The sequence below is a fragment of the Phoxinus phoxinus genome, assembly GCF_949152265.1.
Source record: "Phoxinus phoxinus genome assembly, chromosome: 5".
Classification (NCBI taxonomy): domain Eukaryota; kingdom Metazoa; phylum Chordata; class Actinopteri; order Cypriniformes; family Leuciscidae; genus Phoxinus; species Phoxinus phoxinus.
Window position 1 is genome coordinate 7,598,139 of NC_136880.1, and position 22,226 is coordinate 7,620,364.

Consider the following 22,226-nt stretch of genomic DNA (forward strand, 5'->3'; position numbering starts at 1 on the left):
TGTGAAGTGTGCACGTACGAGCGAGCAGAAAGGAAGAGCAGTTCTGTTTTTTGGCCACAGGTGTCAGTCGCGAGTTTAAATTTCAGAAAAACGCATATAGCCTCTTTAAGTATAAGTCATCTTTATTAAGTAGCGTAGGTCCTAAACCCAAAACTATATTTTGTATCTTTATTATATTTGGTTTCTTAAATTCTTCCCTGAATTACTTCTGTTGAATTTTTTATTATTATTTTAAGTAGGCTATAATATATATATATGTAATGAGCTATAAGTTCACTGTAGGGATGCAAATTATCGATTAATTCATTAATCATTAATTGATTGACCTTATCGATCGATTAACGATTAACTGATAAGCGGCTATTTTCCTGAGAATGTACATTTCTCACGGTATCAACAGTGTTTTTAACATAAAAAGCAAAATATTGCTTATATACTGAACAAAAATGCATGTTATATTGCTCAAATGATGTTTTATTGTAACAGTTGGGATACGGTACAGAATGGCATTTATGTAGTTTAACAAAATAAATTATGCACAGAAAATTAAAATACATAAAAAAGAATTGTGCACTGGCTCAACTGTTGCAAACATTAAGCAACATAAAATAAATGTTAAATAAAAATCTATATGGGTAGGCTTAGCCTAAACTATATTAAGTCTACATATAATAATCTATCTGGTAAACTACTTGAAAAACTTGAAACATTAGCAGCACTTATTGATGCTTGGTCTGAGAAAGGTAACAGTAAGATTACTAGACCTGGAAACTTCAAATATAGAACTGAAGGGATGTCAATTTTCACAAATTCCCATGATCGATCGTAATTTAAATTAATGATCAATTATGCGTCTGCTGCAGTGCATATGGCCAACAGCATGACAGGGTTTGCTCAAAACGCTATGTTACTCACCAAATGAATGAGAATGGCTTTTAATCCAAATGAAGGGCTAGTAGGATTGTAAAATGTTTCTATGTGAATGATAATTAAATTAAATAAATTATTTAATAATCAAATATAACGACTAATAATAATACAACGTGTCACCAACGCCGCCTCAGATGCGTGCTTGCAGTGTGTTACGTTATAAACGCACTGAAAACGGCGTTTATAACGTTTATAACTAAACCCAATGAATTCACAACGATTTAATAAAATAGTGTTCTGATGTTATGTAATATGACAGTCCCAAATTAATCATCGTTATTATTAGTCGTGCATTGCTGAGCGGCGCGCGCTGAATGAATAACCGTTGAGCACTGCTAGCGCGTTATTTAACTCAAAGAAGCGCAACCTATATGAGATTAGTCAGATATATACAAAATAAACATGATATTACAAATTATATCTGCACAAAATGACGTGAATGCACAAGTGAACTTGAGTTACGTGCCATTCAGAATGACTCATGTTGTGGACGCGCTCTTCCTGGAACAACGCGACACGGCAACTAAACCCAAATACTTCACAATGTTTTATTACACTATTGTTCTCTTTATAGTGTTATGTAATATGACAGTCCCAATAGTCATTATTAGCCGTGCATTGCCGTTTGAGCTGCGCGCGCTAAAGATCACGCTTCAACAATTCCACGCTTCAACAATGCCAAATGCATCCAATATGAGATAAATCAGATATAGATAGGCGTACACATAATAAACTATTACAACTTACATTTGCACAAAACAAAAGGCTGCGAATGCACACGAAAACTTATAGTCATGATGAAGGTGTAAAATAGTCCCAAACATAACTCCGACGCGCTCGCTTGTGTTTCGCGGTTGAGCAGCACGCACGCGCATGAACCTGCTTAATCGATGATCGATAAGTTTGGTCGATTAATGTATTATCGACAATTAATCGATCGTCGATTAATCGTTTGCATCCCTAGTTCACTGTAACTTATCCAACATCCTAAAGATAAATTATTATAATTAGAAGATATTTCTGGTGTTATAAAATATCGCATAGCCTATTATTTTTGCACGCAAAATATATGTATTAGTCAGAATTATTGCGCTCCGATTTGGCGTGCAGCAGCGCTCGTTCAATGTGAAGTTAGCAGCAAAATGGAAATATTTGCTCTATTTTTCTAAGATTTACAGATGGAGATTATTCCTGTGAAATGTAAGTTTTGCAAACCCCATGTCTCAAACACATAAAACAGCACAAAACATATGCAGTTTGATGGTGGATCGATTTGATCTATGATCGACTAGGGCTGCTTAAGAAACGCGTGCACACGCAGTTATCCAGACTAGATAAACCTGGATCAAATTAGTGGGATTGCGTGAACTTGAATTACCTTTTATGAAAACGCTTTAGCCCCAACTTTGTTAGGTTCATTCAAGTCGGGTTTTGGAGTTTAATCCCCGCTTTTCTTAGCGTCTTTTATGGAACAACCCTCAGGAGCCACAATTATTAATTTTGTTTTGCCTGTACATGTTTTTTTGACCCTCAGAGAGATGGTTAATGTTGGCTTGCATTATATGAATCACCAAAGATCACCTACATCTTGGGATGGCCTGAGGGTGAGTAAATTAGCAGCTAATTAAAAATTTTAAGTGAACTATTCCTTTAAGTGGTGAGACTTTTCATACAAGGGTTGCTTTGTCAAATTAACTTAAGCATTCCTAAGCCTTCCCATTAAAAGGGAATTAAAATAAAAAATATGACTAACAAAATAAAGACAACTAATATTACCTGTGCCTCCCAGAACAGAGCGGGCCAGCGGTCAAAGTACATCAGGGATTGCAGGCGCTGACATAACCATCTCTTTGCGCCTTAATGCAAAAGTCAAGTCCATTTGTTGTGACAATACAGAAGCACTGGGTGATCTCTTCTTCATTTCTTCTTCCAGTTCTTTACGAGCACTCTCAAGGCTGGCATCATCATGTCCTTCAGGATAGTTGGGTAGGAAATTTAGTTCACATTTCTTTTTTTTCTTTTTCTTTTTAGCGTTGTTCCTTGATGGCTCTCCCTCTGCATTTTTTGCACCAGCATTTACGGTTACATCAGGAACACCCATCTTTCGCATCTTGGTTCTATAATTCCCCATTTTTAATTTTAGACTGTTTTTCCAGCCCCCCCAACCCCCCCCCCCCCCCCCAGCCAGAACGTGAACCACTTTCCAGCAAACATGGATGCTGTTTTACCAGTGCAGATGCCACTTGTTAATAATCTTTATCATTAATGATCTTGGATTTGGTTTGAGGAAAGTGCCATTGTTGAGGTATTTCAATTTGCCCTGCCGCAGACGACATTCTACATCTACTGAAAAGCTAGGAACAACAAATTAATTTGGCCCGTGCTTTTATCTCGCCTGAGGTGAGATAGAAATCATTTCTGTGATTGCACTGGTGTAAGTTCGAGTACAGGAATTATTTTCACAGTTGTTCTGTCTTTAAGTGCTGAAATGTCTGTTAAATTGCATATATATATGTGTGTTCATTTGAGAGTAATACCCCAGTGACAAGTTGTGTTACCACTAAAAGTAAACTTTTTGTGAATTTTGAAGTGTTGTTAAATATATATATATATATATATATATATATATATATATATATATATATATAATGTGCTAATGGTAAATTGATAAAGAAAAAATCCACAGATGCATTTGAATACATTTTATAAAAACTTGTAAAATGAATAATTGATATTATGCACTAGGGACATGTTACATCACTCAAGAAAAGTGAATTTGTTCTGTGTCTGTGGCTATTCAGCTGTGAAATACTTGTTTTACATCGTCTATTAAATAGGTTCTTAAAAGATCATTTAGGCTCTTACCTTATATGGTTAAATGTTATATTTTGACAATGACAAACAATTTAGTCCAAAAAAAGTAATGAAAAATAACTTATTTTAAGCAGATGCTGTGTTGAATCCATTGCGATTCTTGAAACAAGTTAACTGATTCAATTCACTATAGGGACATTTTTTATTGGGAGACATCTAAATTTTACGTTTAGCTTATACTTGGAATTTTTAAGGTAAATCTTCATCTCTTAAATAACTCTAAATGTTTTAATTAATAATACTTATATCATCTAACTTTAAAATTATGTCAAAATTTAAATAAAAATCAGCAACATGCGACAGGAGTCCAGAAGGGAATAACTTAGATATTTGAAGATGCCATCTTTATCCCAAATCAAACATATTTGGAGAGACTGTTTGTATAATCTCAAATAAGATATCAGATTTTATCTTTCTTGTATCAATTCTAATCTATGAAGGTAAGAGTTTAATAGAGATTGGTTTCCGCCAGTAGAGGCGCTCGTGCAACCGAAGCAATGAAACACACCCGAGTGTATGAGAAGAAGAAGAGAAGTGAGCTAGGGAAGGGATTCAAGGGAACATAAACATGAGAAGTGGCACACAGCCGTTCATTCTGCGTTAAATCTGTCGTGTTTCAGACTGTAAGTATATACATTTGATCATTTAATAGGAGAAATCTAAATCAAAAAGATTAACCGAGTTAATTAATTTTGTGAATCACTTAGAAATATAAACCGAAATGAACCGACTGGTGTTGTAGATTACTCGTGAAACGTAAATTCGTTATTGATTTACTGTTTTTTTTACAGTTGGTGAATATTACATTGTGTTTTCAGTTTATGTAAAGAAACCTGGTTAACCGTTTTTAAAGTATAATGATTTCTAATGCAATATAAAAATGTGTTTGTGTTTAAACAATGTTTAGCTCACGAGTTATTGATAGGGGAAGTTCGAGACTGTGAATATGTTGCCTTTACCGAACTTCTGAACGGTTGTTTAAACAAAACACTTAAAGCTGGACAATTGAGAGTGATTGTAAGTGTGATGATCATCTGATACATGAACAACAACGACCACAACTCAATCCTTCAGTCAGTGAAGTATGAGAGTTTAAATGCTGGGAATATTCACATCTTCCCACAGGAGAAGGAAGAAACAAGTAGGAGGAATTACTTAAGGAGAGACTACATATTATTGTAAAGATGGAGTTTGTGGAAGAACCCTGCAGAGTAAAAGATGAAGAAACAGAGGAACAAATTGGTTAGTGTTTTCCTTCATTCTATTTAATGTCTGATTATGAACATAAAGATGAAAACTGACAGAACACTCTAAAACTAGATACTAGGGCTGCCCACAACTAAAGATTTTTCTGGTCGACTAGTTCATTTGAGCCATTAGTCGACTAATCACATGTTTATTTTTATTTAATTACTTAAAAATAGTTTTCAAGATAAGGCAAAATTTGGCAGAAGTACTTCTTTTGGGGGCAAGTTGCACTATCTGGGTGTAAACTGAACATCTAACAGAATCTGAATCAAGTCCGTGTGAAATTTTAAAGATAATTTACCTCTTATAAAAACTAATTTAATAATCAAATTTCCTTTTACAAATTGTTGTATTTCTTTTCTTAAAGCTAACTTAAACGACATAAAGCCAACCAAATTAAGTTGAAATTTCTATATCTTTAATTGTTTGCCTTTCTGAAACAATATTTTGAACACAAAAGTTGTAACCTTCCCGAAAACAGACTAAACTGAGTTTGAGTAAAATTAAATAAAAACATAGTCAAATTGTTCTTGGCATGGTAGTTGTTCTGCAAAGTTGAACATGTTAGGCCATTAGGGACTACAGCTGGAAAGATATGTGACCCTGGACCACAAAACCTGTCATATGGGTCAATTATTTTAAATTAAGATTTATACATCACATAAAAGCTGAATGAATAAGCTTTCCATTAGGGCTGGGCGATACGGTATCGGTATTTATCGACGGTGCACCATTGTCTGTAACGATATAAAAAATGTTCGATATGGTGTTCAATATTTCCATTCAAATGCACGCGCGCTGGCACGACCACCACAACCTTGCCCAACATCAAATGGCAAGCGGAGCGAAACCACGCTATTATTTTGTGCTTTACAGACCGTTTCTCAGTTTGGACCAATATCAGTGCAGCGTGAGCCGATCTTGATCAAGCGACACTGTTACTACACAGTGCTAAGAGATCCAGTAAAGAAAGCATTTGAATTCGCCACTGAAGTAATAACATCTCTCCGAGATCTAGTGAGAAGGATTCAAATTTCTCCGTTATTAACGGACCAAACAGCGCTGACGTGGAAACCAGGAGTTTCTTTAATGCTTACTTTTTTATCTTAATATAAGACATAGAAGATATTTTTGTGTACATTTTATTTTTGACTGCTAAAACTAATATAATTTGTTGTTTGCCTTAATAATGTGGATAAATAAAATAAAAAACAGTGGTTTGAATTCAAACTTTTCTACTTGTCTTTAAAAATAAAAAAGGTTATAAAAAATGTCAATAATTATCGATACCGAACTATATGTAACATATCGTAATATCATAATTTTAGCTAGGGCTGGGCGATATGGCCAAAAAAATGTATCACGATGATAATTTTTATATCAGTCGATATCGATAATTTTACGATAAATGTCAAATCTTTATTTCTTTCAAGTTTAAAGGCAGATTTTTGCTCATAAGTGAAAGTTAGGAGCAAAAAGGAACCAGAGCGTTAATTGTGGTTTTAAACTACTCTTTATTGTCAGAACATAATGTTATCATGACAAACACTTGCCAAACAGGGGAACATTCACAAATCTGGGGTAGAACATTAAAACATTTGTCATTTTTTCCTTAACAAAATAAATATCTTAATAGAAAAAAAAATTCTTAGTTTCTGCATGTGCTAATTTTTATTTCGTAAAATATAATATTATGACTGCATGCATTTAGATCATGATAACCACAGATAAAACCGGGCATAGCCTACCTACTATGGGATGAAAATAGTGTCTAAATGATTAACTCATGCAAGCACAATTATCAATGAACTTGATACATGTTGCAAATATGTTTTATCCATGTCTTTCAACTTGCGTGTGCAAAATTAAAAATTGAATGAATGTGTAACAATTTGTACAAATGCAGACATTTTTGTGAATACAAATGTTTTCTTTTGTATTTGTGTATCATAATTTGCGCATGCAAAAAAGAAGATGTGCATGTGTGGATCAGATGACACGCATGCATTCATTGACGTCTTTTCTGAGTCGATCTCATTTGGAAGGTAGCCATGTAAGCGGGATCCCGATGTCAGTGAATAAAATTCTGTCATTGTTATTTGAAAAGTCTCTTGTTATTTGAAGTCTCTCGCGCACTATCGCTCGCGCGCGGTCTCTCTCGCGCCCAAGACACAAGTCACACTTAGCATTTATATTTTATGTAACCCAGACACACTCGGTTTCTCTCGCGCACTATTGCTCGCGCCCAGACACACTCGGTTTCTCTCGCGCACTATTGCTCGCGCCCAGACACACTCGGTTTCTCTCGCGCACTATTGCTCGCGCCCAGACACACTCGTTCTCTCTCGCGCACTATTGCTCGCGCCCAGACACTCGGTTTCTCTCGCGCACTATTGCTCGCGCCCAGACACACTCGTTCTCTCTCGCGCACTATTGCTCGCGCCCAGACACACTCGTTCTCTCTCGCGCACTATTGCTCGCGCCCAGACACACTCGTTCTCTCTCGCGCACTATTGCTCGCGCCCAGACACTCGGTTTCTCTCGCGCACTATTGCTCGCGCCCAGACACACTCGTTCTCTCTCGCGCACTATTGCTCGCGCCCAGACACACTCGTTCTCTCTCGCGCACTATTGCTCGCGCCCAGACACACTCGTTCTCTCTCGCGCACTATTGCTCGCGCCCAGACACTCGGTTTCTCTCGCGCACTATTGCTCGCGCCCAGACACACTCGTTCTCTCTCGCGCACTATTGCTCGCGCCCAGACACACTCGTTCTCTCTCGCGCACTATTGCTCGCGCCCAGACACTCGGTTTCTCTCGCGCACTATTGCTCGCGCCCAGACACTCGGTTTCTCTCGCGCACTATTGTTCGCGCCCAGACACACTTGGTTTCTCTCGCGCACTATTGCTCGCGCCCAGACACTCGGTTTCTCTCGCGCACTATTGCTTGCGCCCAGACACTCGGTTTCTCTCGCGCACTATTGCTCGCGCCCAGACACACTCGTTCTCTCTCGCGCACTATTGCTCGCGCCCAGACACTCGGTTTCTCTCGCGCACTATTGCTTGCGCCCAGACACTCGGTTTCTCTCGCGCACTATTGCTCGCGCCCAGACACTCGGTTTCTCTCGCGCACTATTGCTCGCGCCCAGACAAACTCGGTTTCTCTCGCGCACTATTGCTCGCGCCCAGACACACTCGTTCTCTCTCGCGCACTATTGCTCGCGCGCAGACACTCTCTGTCTCATCTCGCCCAGTTCGCTTCGCTTTTGTCCAGTCTGGCAAAACATTCTAGTTTCTACATCTAGAAACTAAGCTGTGTGGTGCAGGGAACAACTCTGATTATTGGCTCGTCATGGAGCCAGCGCTAGATTGGCTTTGCAAAAAAAAACGTTCAAATGGAGCGCTTTATGAACAGAATGACGCATTTAAAATATCGCACAATCACGCAAATTTGATCGTGGGAAGCCAAAATCGTAATCGTGATTAAAATTCGATTAATTGTGCAGCCCTAATGCACATTCAGCTTTTTGCTTCGGAGCCAAGCGGTTCTTCTGTTGAAACTTGCACATTAAAGGTATAGCGGAGGATTTTCTTTTTCCGGGTGGGTAGCCTATACTATTGGTCCACCTAAGTGTCAATCATTCTGGTGATATGTTTACGTAAGGCCGTTCACACGCTGGCGTGCGCTAAAAGCACAGGTTGGGCTTCCCACTGATGCCGCAGTCGCGAAGATTCTACTAGACAGGTAAAGTTTGTCATGCTATTTGAAGAAATCTATTTAAAATCACTGCTAGTAGGCGTTCCCTCTCGGGAGCAATATGTGTTTGCGCATGTGCATTTAAAAAAAAAATAGGAGAGGGCGGGTCTTTTCTAAAATTAGGAAAGATCCTCCGCTATACCTTTAAGTCTGAAATTCTCATCTGAATTTTTTGCAGGTTAAAAAATAAATGCGACATCACGTTGTGTCAATCACGTTTACAAATTGTCTCCGAAACTTTCATCCGGCATTAAAAAAAATCTGATCGGATTCAATTTTCTGCATTTTTCGCATCAGTAGCAAGCATTTTCAGAGGTGTTTTGACAATTCAGAGCCACGGAAAGACGAATACGAAAAAATGCATTCGAAAATTTCAGACTCAGACCTTTAATCTCTGCAGCTGAAACACCGAAAACATTACCAATTAAATGTTTAGACAGTCTCATTCTGTTTTTTTTTTTTCATGACGCATTCATAATCATTACATTTGCCGGTGTGCTGTTGGAAGCTTTGTTTTAATGTGTGCGCTGATTAGGGTATACAGTTTTAAATAGGCAATTAAAGGCTCATTATTATGGTTTATTAATATGCGATTAGTCGAATGGTTCCTTCCTGCGCTGTGTTCCCTTTCAGTCGGCCACGTTCTAGCGTGGCTTGACGTACTACGTAATGGCTTAAATATGGCTTTTCTAGTCGACTAGAAAAATCTTTAGTCGAGGGCAGCGCTACTCAAGTAGTAAACTAGATTTGTGCTAAATTAAGAATGATCTTTGTTTCTCATTTGTCCTTTTTTAATTTAATTTAATGTTGATTTTAGACCTTATGGAAGTGAATGAAGACCAACAGCACCATTTCAAAAATGAAGATGGAAATGTGGTCATTTCAAAGACTGAAGAGAATTTCACACAGAAAAACGCTGCAAAATCTGGAGTCAACGGATTTTTTACCTGCTCAGAGTGTGGATTGTTTTACGTGCACGAATCAGACCTTAAGAAACACATGAGAATTCACACTGGAGAAAATCTGGTCACATGCATTCACTGTGGAAAGAGTTTCACATTTAAATCCGAGCTTAAGAGACACATGAGAATTCACACGGGAGAGAATCCAGTCACCTGTTCTGAGTGTGGAAAGAGTTTCATACATAAAGGACACCTAAATGTGCACATGAGAGTTCACACTGGAGAGAGGCCTTATACATGCTCTCAGTGTGGAAAGAGTTTCAGTCGCAAAGATGACTTAAATGTGCACATGAGAATGCACACAGGAGAAAAACCATTCACGTGCACTCAGTGTGGAAAGAGTTACACATCTAAAAACGTTCTCAACACTCATCTGCGCCGTCACTCTGATGTGAGATCATTCAGCTGTGATCAGTGTGATAAAACATTCATTTTGGCATCAGGCTTAAAAACGCACCTTGAAATTCACACTGGCGTAAAGCCTCACTTTTGTTCTTTATGTGGAAAGTGTTTTACACGACTGCACAATTTAAAAGAGCATGAGCGCATTCATACTGGTGTGAGACCTCATGTTTGCTCTGACTGTGGGAAGTCCTTCACCTCATTCGGTTCCTTAAAAGTACACCTGAGAGCTCATACTGGAGAGAAACCGTACAAGTGCTCACACTGTGGAAAGAGTTTCGCTCGGTCAGAATCCTTGAAAATACACGAGAGGGTTCATACTGGAGAGAAACCACACCAGTGCTCTTCATGTGGGAGGAGCTTCACTCGGTCAGAATCCTTGAAAATTCATGAGAGAGTTCATACTGGAGAGAAACCACACCAGTGCTCTTCATGTGGGAGGAGCTTCTCCAGAATATTTAGTCTTGTGACTCATAAGAAAAAATATTGCCCGAAGGTGTCTGAGCAAATGTTCAGATCCATCACTCGCAAATAAGCGATACGTTTTTCTGATTGGCCGATATGTTTGAAGCAGGACTTTAATTTTGACAGGCGGCGCTGAGAACACCAGCACCTGAGAAGAGAGCGGCAGCACCTGATCACACAGCACTCACTCACATTCGCCGTCTTCATTAGTTTACAAAATTTCTTTCAGTCTTATCAAATACTTTGTTAGACAGAACTGGTAAACAAAGAAAGTAAATGTTATGTGAAAAGGTAAAGCGTTTGCTTTTATATTATTTGTAACAGAAAAGGCAAACATTCAGCAAATGCGCATCTACATCATTTAAACAAATCTCTGAATATCTAATAAACAATTAATTTCACAAAGCTTGCAGATTTTATCGAATCCAGCTGTGATATCTTGTTCATGCAGACTACACATGCACACTTCACGTGTTCCTGTGAGTGACGGTCGTCGTGTGAAGGGAGTAAACAGAAGATCAGCTTCACAGGAGATCAGCTTCACAGGAGACTGGATCGAAAAACATTAAATCCTTAATTTTTTATATTCTGTGCTATATCCAGTGTCCCACTGTGTCATATTCATATCATTTTCACGGTGTGCTGTATGTAAAATTAGCATTACCTTGTCTTTATTTGAAATAATATGATTACCAGTTTACGGAGTGCTCTGTTACAGTGTTTACTTTCTTTTTATTCACATATTCATATATTTTTAAACAATTACTTTGTGAAAAATACTGTAATAGGATTGCAGATTCAAGAAGTTGCCATCTAAAGTATAAGCATGTTTATTTTAAAGATTTGTCCTTCTACATTGTTTAAAATGTATTAAATATTGATTAAAATAAAGTATATATAAAAATATCTGCTTTATATCGGCCATCGGACACCCTGCTCTTGCCTGGTTCACACGGCAGGATAATTAGGCCGATTTTAGTCCCGATTCACCCCTTCCAACAATCTTAAGGATGCTCCGATTATCGTAAAATAATCTGATCAGATATTCCTGCCGTGTGTGGTGTGTTAAGACTGCTCTCGTCTGCTCGGAAGGACATCGGGACCGCTCCGATCTCAAATCGGGGATATCCAACATGTTGGATTTATTTTGCCCGATTTCTTCTCGTGTGTGGTGTCCCCCGAGGACAAACGACCACGCAGCCTGTGGACTGTGGCGTGTAGCCAATCAGAAAGCGAGGTACGAGGTGGCGAGGAAGTACCGGGAAACAAAAATCAAAACAGCCGGTGGCATGATGGCGCAAGTATAGTCCATGCTCGCGTTGTCTCCACTTCTTTGACCATCGCCTTTTCTTGTTTTTCTTATGTTTTTTTTCGCTTAAAAAGAAAGCACAAACTATCGCCACTGCATCCTCTTCGTCCGCCATGATTGTTTACTCTGAGATCACGTTTGATCTCGAGGGATTTTGCGAGATTTCCCGTCTGACCTGGGGGCTGTTCGATAAAAGACGCTAAGAAAAGCGGGGATTAAACTCCAAAATCCGACTTGAATAAACCTAACAAATAAGTTGGGGCTAAAGCGTTTTCATAAAAGGTAATTCAAGTTCACGCAATCCCACTAATTTGATCCAGGTTTATCTAGTCTAGATAACTGCGTGTGCACGCGTTTCTTAAGCAGCCCTGGAGGTCGATCATAGATCAAATCGATCCACCATCAAACTGCATATATTTTGTGCTGTTTTATGCATTTGAGACATGGTGTTTGCAAAACTTACATTTCACAGGAATATTCTCCATCTTAAAATCTTAGAAAGTCGTGCAAATAGTTCAATTTTGCTGTAAACTTCACATTGAACGAGCGCTGCTGCGCGCATGCGTGCCAAATAGGAGCGCAATAATTCTGACTAATATACATTTTGCTTTGAAAATGAATAGGCTATGCGATATTTTATAACACCAGAAATATCTTCTGATTATATTTAGGATGTTGGATCAGTTGCAGTGAACTTATATCTCATTACACTAATTTTATACTTATAATAAAACAATTGAACAGAAGTAGGCCTAATATTTATACTATAATAAAAAAAAAATTAAGAAACCAAATATAATAAAGATACAAAATATAGTTTTGGGTTTAGGACCTAAGCTACTTAAAAAAGATGACTTATACTTATTTAAAAGACATAATAAAGTACATAAAATATAAATGCTAAAATATTGGTTGTTGGACATTAGATGTGCCTTATTTAGAATTTTAAACCTACAATTTAGTGTATTTTTATGATATAAATAACTGTAAAGGGACTATTGTAATGGGGTAAATCAAGTGTATGTTAATATAGCAATTACTAAGCTCAGATTCATCTTACCAATTTAAATGTATACTGTGCTTTTGTAATTATTTATTTTAAATTTTCTGTTTCATAAATTTTTAAAACTATCTAATTAAATCACAAAACATTCAGCCAGTAAGAAAAGAAAACCTGTAGGATATATATGTATATATTTATATATATGTATATAAACCCCGACATATATATGTTTGTAGGTCTATATTGTCTAATTTATCATTGCCTTATTTAAGTTGATTTTCTTTACTGTATATTTATTTTTGGACTGATAGTGGTTAATTAAGTAAAATAATGGTATGAGAGAGTGTCAGTAATTGTGTTCCTATTGGTCAGTGTTAGAGGATCTGTAACAACTGAGGCTTAGCCTGACAGTTAGCCTGCCCTGGACCAGGCTAGTTTCCCAGCATAAGTTGCCAGGGTAACTGAGTTTGAACTATTTTAAGTTTGCTTTATGAAACAGAATCAACCGACAATAAGTCTGACTAACCAAAATAAGTCTGGCTTGTATTCTAATCTTGTTTTATGGAACAGCCCCCTGGGAATGCTCGGGAGTCAAATCGGTTCGTGTGTGATGTGTTGATTTTGCCGTGTGGCTGCACACCACACATTGTACGACCAAAACTGTTAGACCCGTGATTTTTTTTATCGCCGTGTGTGGGGTCTCTCAAGTTTGGAAAATCGGCCGACAATTTTAAAATCGTCTCGTGTGAACCAGCCTTAAGATCGCATCTTAAGAGGCATCGGCCATCAAAAAACCAATATCGGTTGACCACTACTCGCAAATAATACATTTACAAGTAAATCATTTAACATTCCAATTAATCATTAATGTTGGATAATTTGCTAAAATTAGTTGTGAAGTTTTATTGTTTGACAATTTTATTCATTGTAAATGATATGATTACAGATCATAACCTAGACATGCTGTGTGTGACAGAAACCTGACTAAAACCAGATGATTACATTACTTTAAATGAGTCCACCGCTAAGATTACTGTTATAAACACAAGCCTCTTTCCCAGCACTTTAGACACAATTGCTCCTTTACGCTTAAAAAAATTAAAGAAAATAGTCCAACCCCGTGGGACAACGAGCACATTCGGGCCCTTAAGAGAGCAGCCAGAAAAAGTGAGCGCAACTAGAAGAAAATGAAATTAGAAGTTCTTCACATTTCATGGAAAGACAGCGGGATCTATTGCATACAGAAAGGCCTCAAAAACGGTTAGATCTGCTTATTTTTTTTTACCCTGTTATGCTGCGTTCACACCAAACGCGAATAGAGCGTCAAATTTGCGTCTATCACGTCTAGTTGGACGCTTGAACATTTTGAATCCATTCGCGCGTCTAAACCGAAAAGTACGCTGTAAAAAGTAAGCTTTTAAAGTGAAATCCGCTTCTTGTGGGAGGGGCAAGTGCTAGGCGGTTATCTGTTTGCAAGATGGCTGATGTTGATCGAGCATTCATCAAGAGAGTTACTGCTCTGTATTTGCTTTGGAGAGCAGAACAGCGGCGTAGGGGTCATCGTCGCCGTACTTGGGTCCACCAGACCCTCCGGAGGCGTTTGGCGAGTTTCACCATTTGCTCCAGGAGCTGCGCCTGGACGACAGCTGCTTTCAGCGGTACTTCCGTCTGTCCCACGCCTAGTTTGATGACCTGTTGTCCCGCATCGGAGCGAGGATCACCCTCACCCACCTAATCTATCATTTATTTTTGTTTAAATGAGAAATGGAGCCAGCCTCAAAAAGTAATTAACCTGTCCTGTGCTTTTTTTTCCTCACACAACACTGTCCAGATATGAATTATGTTCTTATACACTAAAGTATGTTGGTTGTCTTCATTAGAATAATAATGTTTCATATAATCTAGATTTAGATATTGAATAAATAGCATTCAATACAAAATTAATGTCCAGTATTTGTCCTGGGTTCGTTTGATTTGGGTTAATTCACACTGCCAGTGATTTTCTGAAAACTGTGCGTGCATTCACACACATCCCATAAAGCAGTGGTTCTAAAACTTTTTTCGTCACGCCCCCCTTTAAACCTTTTAAAAAAAATCTTGCCACCCCAAACCCCCCACGCACTCAGTTTTTTTTTTTTTTTTCGCTGACAACCTTTTTTTTTCTACCTCTAAGACGAGACGACACCAGTGTCATTACACGATAACTGTGACTAAATCAACATGCAATAATTTTGCCGAAAAAATACAAGACTAAAATGTTGTAAATAAGAAATAAATAACCAAAAATCTATTTATTTTCGTCAACATATATTTTTGTTGCAATGCGCTGTTCATTCATTAGATGGCAAGAGCGGAAGTTGTTCTTTTTTTCAAGTTCAGTGCGTGGTATAGTAGTTGTTTTTATGCGGGGGAGTCGCGACACATGCCATTTTTCAAGCATGGTCTATAGGGTTAAAAAATTCCCGGCAAATATATAGCGGTCACGTATAAAAAAATAATAAGCGTGAATCAAAAATGTAAAAACACATGTAAAAATATATTGCATAAACTGAAAAAAAAAAAGCAAAATGATCAGAATAGCAAACAACGTGGTCACGGATCAAAATATAATAAGCGTGAATCAAGAAATAACAAGCATGAATAAAAACTTTAAACACATTAAAAGTTATTTTGCACAAAACTTAAACTTATGGTCATGCTTTCTTAAAAAGTATGTTTTCCTTGGTTTTATTACTGTGTACTTTGTGCTTTCTTGCATTTTCTGCTCATCTTTTACTCTTTTGTACGCTTGTGCTGTTTTTCTCTTCGCTCTTCTTTCTATGTTCTGCGCTTGCTTTCCCAAATGTTGCAGTTCAAGTTTCATGTAAATTAGGGCGGGCTTAAGCGTCACCATTGGTCCACTAGTTCTAGATTGACAGCTACTCCTCTAGCCAATCAATCGAAGAGGGGAGTTGACGTCACGCCAATGCGACTCGTGGCTACTGATGCTTATGTTGGAGTACAAGCTGTTTATGTTTGTACAATTTCTTCAATTCCGTTATAATATACTAAAATGTTATTTTTCTAATACTTTTAAATACTGTTCAATTTCTTATTTGTGCTTTGTTATGTGCATTTATTAAATTAATTATTTTCGCTTGGCATACCAGCGTGATTAAGTCACCGCACGCACACTTCAGTGGGTGGTGCGCGCCCGTGATGCACTTCATTCTGAGTAAATATAACAACAAAGAAGCACTGCTTCCAGGGGAAGACGGCTAAAGCTATCTGAACTCTGGACATAAATAATTAAATTCATCTTTTTTGAGATACATGAGAATCTTAATGTGCACACTTGTAATTGGTGTTAAACAATATTACTTGGCTCATGATGTCAATATGCTAAGGCTGCTGTAGTAAAACATCCTGCAGTTATGAAACATTAAAATTCGTTGGAAAAACTAAAACGGCCATTGTCTGAAGACTTTAGGACTTTGACCTGTCACCGCTACGCATTGCCTACCTTTTTTTATTTACCTCGCCAAATTTGACCAGATTATTGAAAATGATTGTGTTACAGAGAAGATATACAGAAACCAGTTGAATTTAATACAGTGATTTATTACAAACGTATTGTGTTTACTTACATAGCTACATAATTGCATATTACTTTAGGATTAATGTTTTAAATATAGCTTAAAATTTGAATACAGCAACATCTCCATTAGCGATAGGTAACGTTGTTTCTAGAGTGCCGCTGCATGTCCTGCAGAGTTTAGCGTCAACTCTGATTAAAAACCTCACCTGTCTTAAATATCCTACAGACGATGAGCTGGTTCAGGTGTGTTTGATTAGGCTTGGAGGAGCTAAACTCTGCACCCAGGACCGACATTACCCATCCTTGTTATTGATTAAATATGAAAGTAAAACGGCCAGTAGATGGTGGCAAGTTACTGCTCGGAAAAGATCGACGCTCGCGGTGCCAGGTCCAGTGCATTAGAGGTGAATGATGGATCATCAGACAGGCATAACTGTAACAGGTCGTCGTTAGGATGATGTTAACGATACCATATTGCCAGGTATACGTATATACCGGCAACAGGTTGAGTTGCAGGCACACATGCAGTTTAAAGGTGTCCTGCCACGGAATTTTTTTTGCCAACTGAGTTGATGCTGGTCGTCTTCTCCTGTATAACAAGATAACAAGTAAGCATCAGTAGCCACGAGTCGCATTGGTGTGACGTCAACTCCCCTCTTCGATTGATTGGCTAGAGGAGTAGCTGTCAATCTAGAACTAGTGGACCAATGGTGACGCTTAAGCCCGCCCTAATTTACATGAAACTTGAACTGCAACATTTGGGAAAGCAAGCGGAGAACATAGAAAGAAGAGCGAAGAGAAAAACAGTACAAGCGTACAAAAGAGTAAAATATGAGCAGAAAATGCAAGAAAGCACAAAGTACACAGTAATAAAACCAAGGAAAACATACTTTTTAAGAAAGCATGACCATAAGTTTAAGTTTTGTGCAAAATAACTTTTAATGTGTTTAAAGTTTTTATTCATGCTTGTTATTTCTTGATTCACGCTTATTATATTTTGATCCGTGACCACGTTGTTTGCTATTCTGATCATTTTGCTTTTTTTTTTTTCAGTTTATGCAATATATTTTTACATGTGTTTTTAAATTTTTGATTCAAGCTTATTATTATTTTATACGTGACCGCTATATATTTGGCGGGAATTTAATCCCATAATGGTCTTCTATAATTCGTTATGACAGCAACAGGAATACGGGGAAAGAGAAGACCTGATATTTGGGCATAATTTTCTGTATATTGAAGTGGGGAAAAAAGCAAATGTCTGATTCTAACAGAAGGGAAGCAATGTGGATTCAAAATTTCAGGAAGAAACACAACAAACCTCAAGAGGCACATCAAGGCTAACCACAAAGATCTCGAGGTAGGTTTACAACATCTTTGTGATTTATTTTGTGAATTATTTTTATTATAAAATAAATTAATTGTTATAGTTTTCAGTTTCAACAACACAAGATTAAGATACACACATACTTTTTATTTGCATCTTTCTGACAGTACATTACATTTTGGATTGGAAAATGGAAAGCTGTCTTACAAAAATTCCCCCTTTTGAAAGCCACACAAGTAGCTGTTTTGCTGATTTACTGATGAGTTCAGTGACAGTGGAAGTTAGAAAGACCTAACGTCACCATTGATAATCCACAGAACATGGTGAATGCCATAAAAGAAGCAGCTGGACTTGGGGCACAAATTGGATGTTTTGCGCACATTCTTAACCTTCAACAGATAAGCCATTTGTTGATTAATGTTGATTAAGGTCAGAAAAGTTGTAACATTTTTCCATAAAAGCACAACAGCTGCTCATGCCCTGTAAGTCAAGCAGGAGATGCTAAACATACCGGTTCACAAACTAATACATGACTCCCCAACTCAAAGGAAATACTATTTATGACATGATGGAGAGATATGTATTTATCTAAAGTTTGCTTGGGTTTGGTACTGTTGCAATTTAAAACCATAGACTGTAAAAAAAAAAAAAAAAAAAAAATGTGCCAGACAGACATTTATGTAAGCAACACAGCTACAACTACTAAAATTGATAATGGGTGTGTTTTTTTTAGTCTGCAAATAATCAAGCATTGACAATAGTCAATCATATTGGTGGCACCATGAGCCCCCAAATACATTTCTAGAAATGTATGGATGTGAAAGGATAATGTATGTGTGTGAGAGTAGAAATATATGTATGAAAGGATAATGTGTGAGTTTAGAAATGTATGTGAAAGGAGAATGTATCAGTGTGAGAGTAGAAATGTTTGTATGTATGTATGTGAAATGAGAATATATGAGTGTGGTGAGAGTAGAAATGTATGAGTGTGGTGAGAGTAGGTATGTTTGTATGTAAAAGGAGAATGTATGAGTGTGGTGAGTAGAAATGTGCGAGTGTGAGAGTAGAAATGTGAGAGTAGAAATGTGCGAGTGTGAGAGTAGAAATGTGCGAGTGTGAGAGTAGAAATGTGCGAGTGTGAGAGTAGAAATGTGCGAGTGTGAGAGTAGAAATGTGCGAGTGTGAGAGTAGAAATGTATGAGTGTGGTGTGTAGAAATGTGCTAGTGTGAGTAGAAATGTGAGAGTAGAAATTTGAGTGTTGAGTAGAAATGTGCGAGTGTGAGAGTAGAAATATATGAGTGTGAGAGTAGAAATGTATGAGTGTGGTGTGTAGAAATGTGCTAGTGTGAGTAGAAATGTGAGTAGAAATTTATGAGTGTTGAGTAGAAATGTGCGAGTGTGAGAGTAGAAATGTATGAGTGTGAGTAGAAATGTGCTAGTGTGAGTAGAAATGTGCGAGTGTGAGAGTAGAAATGTGCGAGTGTGAGAGTAGAAATGTGTGAGAGTAGAAATGTATGAGTGTGGTGAGTAGAAATGTGCTAGTGTGAGTAGAAATGTGAGAGTAGAAATGTATGAGTGTGAGAGTAGAAATGTATGAGTGTGAGAGTATAAATGTATGAGTGTGGTGAGAGTAGAAATGTGCGAGTGTGAGAGTAGAAATGTATGAGTGTGGTGAGAGTAGGTATGTATGTATGTAAAAGGAGAATGTATGAGTGTGAGAGTAGAAATGTGAGTGAGAGTAGAAATGTATGAGTGTGAAAGGAGAATGTGTGAGAGTAGGTATGTATGTATGTAAAAGGAGAATGTATGAGTGCGAGTAGAAATGTATGAGTGTGGTGAGAGTAGGTATGTATGTATGTAAAAGGAGAATGTATGAGTGCGAGTAGAAATGTGAGTGTGAGAGTAGAAATGTATGAGTGTGAATGTATGAGTGTGAGTAGAAATGTATGAGTGTGAAAGGAGAATGTATGAGTGTGAGAGTAGAAATGTGCGAGTGTGAGAGTAGAAATATATGTATGTGAAAGGAGAATGTATGAGTGTAAGCGTAGAAATGTATGAGTGTGAGAGTATAAATATATGAGTGTGAGAGTATAAATGTATGAGTGTGAGAGTAGAAATGTGAGTGTGAGAGTAGAAATGTATGAGTGTGAGAGTAGAAATGTATGAGTGTGAGAGTATAAATGTATGAGTGTGAGAGTATAAATGTATGAGTGTGAGAGTAGAAATGTGAGTGTGAGAGTAGAAATGTATGAGTGTGAGAGTAGAAATGTATGAGTGTGAGAGTATAAATGTATGAGTGTGAGAGTATAAATATACGAGTGTGAGAGTAGAAATGTATGAGTGTGAGAGTAGAAATGTATGAGTGTGAGAGTATAAATATATGAGTGTGAGAGTATAAATGTATGAGTGTGAGAGTATAAATATATGAGTGTGAGAGTAGAAATGTATGTATGTGAAAGGAGAATGTGTGAATATAAGGCTTTTTAAGACCTGAAGAAATCAAAATTAATACCGTACATTAGGGGTGTGCAATATTGACAAAAATATATATAGATATTTTCAAAGTTTTATTGATAATAATTAGATGATATTTTACTGATTTTGTACTTCACCTTTTACGTCAAATCACTATATTTACACTTCATTTACAATTGCATAAATAAAGCTATTCAATATTTAAATATGAAATGATTTATAATTTTAACATTTTAATTAAAGGGTACTTTAAATATGAAACTAAAACTACCAGTAGGTGGCAGCAAGTCACTGTCTTAATAAGAATGTGTGAGAATAAACTGTCATTTATTCAACCAATTTGTTCAAAAGGCTGATTCATTCAAAAAACAAGTGATTGTTCATTGAATCAAATGATTCGTTCAAAACGCGGATTTCAGTTTGTAAAAAGTCATCGCTGTCTGTTGGACTACGGTTTCATTATGAAATTCTCGTCTGCGAAATAAAGGGGAAACAAACAATATTGACAATTGTGTCTAAAAAGTAGCCTAACTCACAATGTTGACTTTATTGTTAATTTAACTGTTAAATAAATAGCACATTTTGCAATGGTTCACAGGAAAACGGCACTCTTGCTCTGTCATATTATGTTGTTATATTATATATATTTTTTATTTTTAGGTATAGTCCTGCTGACTTCAACATGAGCAGAACATGGTAAAGTGAAAAATCAAACACCTGGGAAATGACAGGTATGCACTATGTTTCAGGAATGGCACAAATGTGTGTGACTGGTTAAGTCTCTGTCTTTAGCTCAGTGTGTTAAATAATGTGCTTTTTTGCCATTTGTTGTGTATCTTTGGATTGTTGTGTTGTAAATAAATCCAAACAATCAAAAAGCCATTCTTTTTAAAATCTCCTCATTCTTTGTTCAAAGTTCCTCATCATAGGACCTGAGAGCTCCTAATAGGGCCATTATGGGAGGCTCTTTGTCTCTCTCAGGTGTGAAACACTCAATATTCATGGGGTTGTTCACGCCTACTCGCATAAAGCTTTCTTACACAAGACATGTTTTACAAATTTTAAATCAATATATTGTCTGATCTGAATGAGTAGTCAAGGTGATTTTCACATAGTTTTGGAGCAAATATTCTAGGCTACGTGATACAATTTTCAAAAGTCTTGTGAAGAAATAATCGTGAAGAAATAATCAGTTTGGGTTTCATGACCTTATTTCAGTGACTTTTTTTTGTCATTTTCACAAACCACGCAAATCAAAAGACAATCCACACAATGTTCTTGTCAAAAATGTTTATTTTATTTTTTATTAATCAATTACAATCCTGAAAATGAAAGAACACAATGTTAATTACCTACAATGTTATTATCTCAAAACTACAAACTTTTACATACATGCTGCTGAGATATTATTGTAGCAGAGTTTGTGCTGAATACAGTGTAATAAGACTTTAGCCATGAAAATGTCACAAGTAACAGAAATAAGCACAAATGTTAGAGCATGTCAGAACACCTCCAGGACCCAGAAAACACTTCAGACCCCAGAGGGTTAAGATATGCCTGTAGCTCTCCCTCCTGCTCTGGGTTGAACACCCTATTATTACCTGGGGGCCTAACTTGCAGTAGGGTTGTCTCAGCTCTACTCTTCACATAGTGTGACAGGGTTGAGGCCATGTATTTCAGCTGCACACCTAATGCTGACCTCCCTAGACACTATATCTTAATAGGTCCTTTCATATACCTCAACCTCTCCTCTTTTTTTTTCTTACTTAAATGTCCCAACAGCGCCTCCTGCCAGTTAAACATGTTTTACCCTTAAACTAAAAAACACTATTGCACAAGGTTTGCAAGGTTGCATTAAGGGTGTGTTGCAGTACTAATACACCTGCCGTATTATCA

The 22,226-nt window shown here is 37.3% G+C and overlaps 1 protein-coding gene across 1 annotated transcript; it reads left to right on the forward strand.

Annotated features, from left to right (window-relative positions):
* The first annotated feature begins 4,161 nt into the window (after positions 1 to 4,161).
* LOC306998449 (uncharacterized protein) lies at positions 4,162 to 12,715 on the forward strand. The gene is made up of 3 exons (XM_079612539.1): positions 4,162 to 4,427; positions 4,930 to 5,046; positions 9,627 to 12,715. Exons 2-3 carry the CDS (start codon positions 4,989 to 4,991, stop codon positions 10,706 to 10,708), a joined length of 1,140 nt encoding a protein of 379 aa, XP_079468665.1. The 5' UTR covers positions 4,162 to 4,427; positions 4,930 to 4,988; the 3' UTR covers positions 10,709 to 12,715.
* Positions 12,716 to 22,226: the final 9,511 nt, after the last annotated feature.

Bases quoted from the DNA above. Each gene is read 5' to 3' on its own strand.
- LOC306998449 (XM_079612539.1), top strand. From the start codon at position 4,989: ATGGAGTTTGTGGAAGAACCCTGCAGAGTAAAAGATGAAGAAACAGAG. The intron at 5,047-9,626 runs GTTAGTGTTTTC...TGTTGATTTTAG, and splicing joins AGAAACAGAGGAACAAATTG to ACCTTATGGAAGTGAATGAA.